General features: G+C 41.2%; 1 protein-coding gene across 1 annotated transcript in view; it reads left to right on the top strand.

The window, feature by feature from the left end:
* The first annotated feature begins 6 nt into the window (after positions 1 to 6).
* Positions 7 to 6,409, top strand: part of LOC106867526 (formin-J) — a 14,450-nt gene continuing 8,047 nt past the window's right edge. Inside the window, exons 1-7 of the mRNA XM_014912419.2 lie at positions 7 to 131; positions 1,615 to 2,367; positions 3,068 to 3,196; positions 3,371 to 3,540; positions 4,321 to 4,363; positions 5,558 to 5,751; positions 5,895 to 6,101. Of these exons, the coding sequence (XP_014767905.1) occupies positions 1,900 to 2,367; positions 3,068 to 3,196; positions 3,371 to 3,540; positions 4,321 to 4,363; positions 5,558 to 5,751; positions 5,895 to 6,101 (1,211 nt within the window). The 5' untranslated portion in view covers positions 7 to 131; positions 1,615 to 1,899. The remainder of the gene's footprint in view (positions 132 to 1,614; positions 2,368 to 3,067; positions 3,197 to 3,370; positions 3,541 to 4,320; positions 4,364 to 5,557; positions 5,752 to 5,894; positions 6,102 to 6,409) is intronic.

Consider the following 6,409-nt stretch of genomic DNA (forward strand, 5'->3'; position numbering starts at 1 on the left):
TGTGGAACAGAAGATTCGATGAAGACTTTGAGACGTTCGTTAAAGAATTCCCAATCGACGATAATATTTCGGAGTGTTTTGCCTCTTCGTCCGATGACACGGTTCGAAACAGTGACAGCACAGTCTCTGGGGTAGGTCCTTTTGCTGTTGTTGTTGTTGTTGTTGTTGATGTTGGTTTTGTTGTTGTTGTATTATCCTAGCAGATCCTGTATTAAAAAGTATTCAAGGCTTTCTTTCCCTCTTGTATTGAAGCATAGTGTACCTAGGACTACATTTCTTGATGTGTCCTTCTTTGTTGTTGTTGTTTAGCCCAAGGTCAGTCCTGATCCAGCAGACTTATGATCAAAGATGTTGCAGATTTGACCGTCCCATCTTTAATTCAGGCATAAGTGTATCTAGGACTATATTACCTAATGTGTTTTTCTTTGTTATTGTTTAACCCAAGGTCAGTCCTGATCCACCAAACCTATGATTAATGATCTTCCTTCTATGACCATCCCATCTTTGATTCAAGCATAAGTATTTCTAGGACTTCATTATCCAATGCGTTTTTTCTTATTGTTATTGTTTAACCCAAGGTCAGTCGTGATCCAGTAGACCTATGATCAAAGATGTTCCAACCATGACCATCCCATCTTTTATTCAAACATAGTGTATCTAGGACTGCATTATCACATGTATCCTTCCTTGTTTAACCCCAGGCCAATCCTGATCAGGCAGACCTATGATCAAAGACGCTCCAACTATGACCAGCAAGGGAGCTTCTATGTGGTCACTTGACCTTACACAATATAACAGCTAAATCTCCCCTCAACAAACTCCCTATTCATTTTTACCCTTTAACTTTTAAACCAGTAATATCAGGCCCAAATATTCAACCTCTTTTATGGTCAAGCTGACCAGATCTGGCCTCTCACACCTGCCCTACAATGTCATTCTAAAAAAAAATTCCATCATTGAAATTTCAAAGCCGTGAGATAAATGCATTATTAATTTAAAATACTGTGAATAAATAAGCATTACATTTGACAGAGGAATCTGAATGTTAAAGGGTTAAAATAGGGACCACAGGGACCAGTGAGAGAGCTTCTGTGTAGTCACTTGACCTCACACAATGTAACAGTCAAATCTCCCCCCAACAAACTCCCTATTCTTTTGAACCCTTTAGCATATAAACCAGTCATATCTGGCACAAATGTTCTATACGACTTATGTTCAAACTGGTCAGATCCAGCATCTCACACCTACCTTACAATGTCATGATTCTGTGTGTGTGTATACACCATTTATCGCCATTGTTTTTAGCGTTCACTTTTCCATGCTGACATGGGTCAGATAGAATTTGCTGAAGTGGATTTCCTACAGTTGGGATGCCCTTCCTGTCACCAATCCTCACTTCTTCCCAAACAAGTTAACATTGGTCAATAACTAGACATGTTCTCTTTGAGAACTACGTTAAAGGTGCATGTGTCTGTGAAGTACTCAGCCACTTGCATGTTAATTTCACAGACAGGCTGTTCTATTGATTGGATCAACTGGAACACTAACTATCAGTACTGATGGAGCATTTCATGATGTAATTGTTTATATTTTTATTTTTGTGTATACATCTAGGATGACACGCAGAGAGGTCAGAGGCTGAAGGTGAAAAGTGAGAAAGATACACAGTCAAAGGTGACAGAGGCTGTGTGTTTCATTGAGAAGAAGATTACACAGAACCGCAAGCAGAAGCCGAGAATAGGAAACAACTTATTTCGACGGAAGGACAACGCGGAGCAGGAATTGAGGGCAAAGAAGTCACTTTCGTATGATGACCTCCGACAACCTGAGGATGACTATCTTTTTTCACTGAGTGACACGTGTAGCTTGGAGGGTGGTTGCACTGGCCAGAGTGCACGCATGCGGAATAAAGCCTTGTTTGGCAGCCAACGCAGGTGTCGGGTGTTAACAGATTCAAATGCAAACAATAACAGACAGGGACAAATGAGACCCTGCACCACCAAAGCTGCCAACACCATCACCGTCATTGCAGATATCACCCCTAATACTCCAGCCAACATTAACAATTGCAATATTGCAAGCAATGGCTGCAGTCATAGTAGCAGTTGCAGTAGCATCAATAACAACAGCAATGGTGTCAAAAGTAGCGCAGATGTAGAGTGCAGTGGTAGTCGTAACAGCAGGTTTCACAGAGACAGTTTTCGACGACCGAAAGTTGATGTGGGTCATAATGTCTCATTAGGGCCCAGCATCAAAGAAAAGGGCAGACAGAGCAACATGGTTGATTGTGGTGTCTGGTCCCATCAACAAAAGGGATTGGTTACCCACAAAGTCCTCAAGAGAGCACTGATGGAGTCTCCAAAATTGGTAAGTAAATTTCTCTGTTGTTTAACACTTTATTGTCGGTGTGTGTCATTGTTGCTGTTGTTGTTGTTATTGTTTTGTCCTAAGTCCACCTTGATTGAACAGACCTTTAATGAAAATCAATCCTACTTTGGCCATCCCATCTTGTTATGCTTTTTCTAAGTACAGCATCTTTTATTTAAAAAAAGCAACAAGACAAAACAAAAAACACAGGTGCAGAAGTGGCTGTGTGATTAAAAGCCTGCTTTGCAACCAAACAACTTTGGGTTCATTCCCACTGCATGACGATGATGATGATGATTATTATTTTTACTATTATTATTATTATTATTCCTTTTGTTCTTCACATACAAGTATTTGTGTATTCATCATCATTTTATTTTTTATTCAGTTTAAAAAAAAAAACTGATGCATGCCTTAGACCATTCAGGAGTCTTTTGAACTTATTTTGTGCTTGGCTTTTGGCCCACCCTGTATAACCTTTTTTTATTGAGAAAAATTGAAGCATGTCTTTGAACTTATTTTCTGCATGACATTTGGTTCACCTTATATAACCCTTTTTTATTGAGCTAACAATAAAAGACAACCAGGACAACTTGGTAGAGATGCTGTTATAGCAAGAGAAGAGAAACAATACAAGATAAATACAAAAAGATGATTTATCATTTGATTTTGGAAAACATAATTTTTTTTTCTTTTGCAGAAAGTTGAGACAAATGGCTTAGCATTGCTGGGAGATGTCTGCATGGAATGTGAAAACCTGAGAATGTCTGAGAAAGGTTACACTCTGGCACATTGTGCCGCCTATAATGGACACCTCCAGTGTTTACAGGTAAGTTAGAAACCAAAGTGCCTCTACATGGGCTGGTGAATTGGCAGAGTCTGTTGAGCACTACAGAACATCAAATGTTTTGTGGTGTTTTGTTCTCACTCTGGTTGAGGTCAAAGATTGAAATCACAATGTAAAAGCTGACCCCTCACATTCTTTATTCTGGTTCTGCTGCAGGTCCTGGTGGAAAAAGCTTTTGATCTAACAGCATTGGATCCCCAAGGGATGAGACCCTCACAGGTGGCCCTATCAGCAGGCCACATAGACTGCTGGAATTATTTGGCTGTGTTTGAGCTGAGTCATATTTTATTGAGAGAAATGTGCAATTTTGGGTCTTTGGTGGAGAGGTAAATAGGTTTTCTTTTTCTTTTTTGTTTTCGTTACCTCCCCCCCCCCACCAGGGTCCAGCCTTGACCCTCCCGTCTTTTATTCAAACACATGTGTACTTTAGCAACTGTACTTATTTGTCCTTGCAGTGGAGTACTCAGCCACTTGCACGTTGACCGTATCAGCTAGGACCCTCATTGTCACAACCGACGGAGTGCTCCTTGTGGAGGCACAATGGCCTAGTGGTTAGGGCAGTGGACTCGCGGTTGTAGGATTGCGGTTTCGATTCCCAGACTGGGCGTTATGAGTGTTTATTGAGCGAAAACACCTAAACTTCACAAGGCTCCAGCAGGGGCTGTCGGAAAACCCTGCTGTACTCTTTCACCACAACTTTCTCTCACTCTTTCTTCCTGTTTCTGTTGCACCTATATTTCAAGGCCAAATTTAGCCCCTCGGAGGACCACACTTAGCCCCTTAAAAGGCTCTGCCTGACCTTTTAGAAAGCCACACAGCTCTTCAGAAAGCTGCATTAGGTCAAGCAAATGTTTGCATTTAGGATCTCACAAGGCCACAGCTCCTCAGAAGCTTACATGTAACCCCTCAGAAGGTCACATTTAACCCTTGAGAAGGTTGCTCTTAGCCCTTCGGAAGGCTTCACTCAACCATTCAGAAAGCTACACTCATTGCTTCAGAAGGTCACCTGTGACTTTAAAACTACAAATGTCCCACCTTTTGGTTAAACACTAGAAATATTATATGTTCAAAAGAACCGGCTGAAATTCTTCTCCATTTGTTTCCAGGGTCAACAACCAACTGGAATCTGTGAGATCAGAAGCTGAAATGGTAAGTAAGAACTGTTCCTCACATAGATACAAGCTTGTCATCGTCATCGTCATCGTCATCATCATGTTGTCGCTGTCGCTGTCACCGCTGCTTGGAAACAAGTGAGGGTTGGTGACAGGAAGGGGATCCCAGCTGTGGAAATTTTGCCTTAAGGAATAGTCTGACTCATGGGAGTATAGAAAGGAGGCTGTTAAGATGATGATGATGCTGATGATGATGATGCTGATGATGATGTTGACAATGAAAATGGTAATGATGACAAAGACAACGACAACGATGTTGTTGATGATGATGATGATGATTATGATGATGATAATGATGACAATGATGCTATTGACAATGATGATGACGATGATGATTTTGATAATGATGATGATTATGGTGACAATGACAACGACTGATCCTTATTTCAATACTGTGATCCCTATGTCAGTTTTATGACCCCTATTTTACTACAGTAACTCCATTTCAGTATTGTGATCCATTTTTCAGTCCCCTATTTCTGTACTTTAACCCTTCAGGATTTAAACTGTCCATATCTGGAACCCAAAATATTCCACCTGTTTTATGTTCAAACTAACCAGATCTTGCTTCTCACACCTATCCTGCAAGGTCATTCTAAACAGAAACAATTATACCAGTGAAATCTTTGAAGCTATGAGATAACGTATTGTGATCCCTTTTTTTATGAATGCGATCCCTATTCCAGTCTTTATGAGCCTTTATTTTAACTCTGTGATCCTGTTTCAGTTATCTGAACTTCTTAAGGTGGTGAGCTTGCAGAAACGTTAGCGAACCAGGCAAAACTCTTAGCAGTATTTCATCTTTCTTTACAATCTGATTTCAAATTCCACCAAGGCCGACATTGCCTTTCATCCTTTCAGGGTTGATAAGTACCAGCTGTGTACTGGGGTCGATCTAATTGACCGAGAGTAGAAAAGAATATATGTTTTAAATATAGCAAGCTGGCAGGATCGTTAGTATGCCGGGTGAAATGCTTGGTAGTATTTTGTCTGTCTTTATGTTCTGAGTTCAAATTCCGCCAAGGTTGATTTTGCTTTTTGTCTTCTTGGGGGTCGATAAATTAAGTACCAGTTGCATACTGGGGTTGATCTAATCAACTGGCCCCCTCCCCCAAAAATTCGAGGCCTTGTTCCTAGAGTAGAAAAGAATTATCTGACCTTCTTCTTTCAGCTGCGTCACACCCTGGAGTCCCGGTCACATGACCTCCGCAATCAAATGCAAAGTGTCCGGGAGGTGACCAGAAGCATACAGAGAAGCCTTGACCCACGCCACCCTCACTCCCATCACCACCATCACCACCACCACCAGCAGTCTTCCAAACACCAGTGCCCGGGTCAGCAGGGACCAACCTGCCAAGCCATACAGTAAGTTCATCCTTCTTAATTAAAATTAAATTTGTTGCTTCTTCTTCCACTCTACAACCACAGGCAAGGAGTTTCCTCCTTACAGGCCCTCAAACAGCTAGAACCCTTTTAAAGTCAGTAATCGATTGCTCTTCTTTCCACAGAGAATCACTCACCTTGCTGGAGAGAGTTGAGTGTAACTTGGCAGAGCTGTGCCGAGTGGACAGTGATGGTGGCAGTTCGAGGAAGAGCTGTCCTGAGGGGAGCCTGGAGTGGATACTGAAGAAGATAGAGAAGCTGGAAATGGATGACAGCCACATCAACGACATCAGGCAATTAGAGAATGTGGAGAAAAGGTGTCGTGTCATACGGTAAGTTGACCCTTGACCTTTGAACATTTGTAGCTAAGACATGCAGTTAGCTTGGTTGTCTTAATAATAATAATCATAATAATTCATTCTGTTGTAGGCATAGAGGGGACATCGATTAGATCGACCCCAGTATGCAGTTGGTACTCATTTTATCAACCCTGAAAGGGTGAAAGGCAAAATCAACCTTGGCAGAATTTGAACTCAGAACATAAACTCAGACAAAAAATTATAGGGACATAAACACACTGACACCAGTTGTCAAGCAAAGGCTAGGAACAAACACACAGATATATGTGTGTGTATATATA

This window comes from Octopus bimaculoides, chromosome 28 (assembly GCF_001194135.2).
Source record: "Octopus bimaculoides isolate UCB-OBI-ISO-001 chromosome 28, ASM119413v2, whole genome shotgun sequence".
Taxonomy (NCBI): domain Eukaryota; kingdom Metazoa; phylum Mollusca; class Cephalopoda; order Octopoda; family Octopodidae; genus Octopus; species Octopus bimaculoides.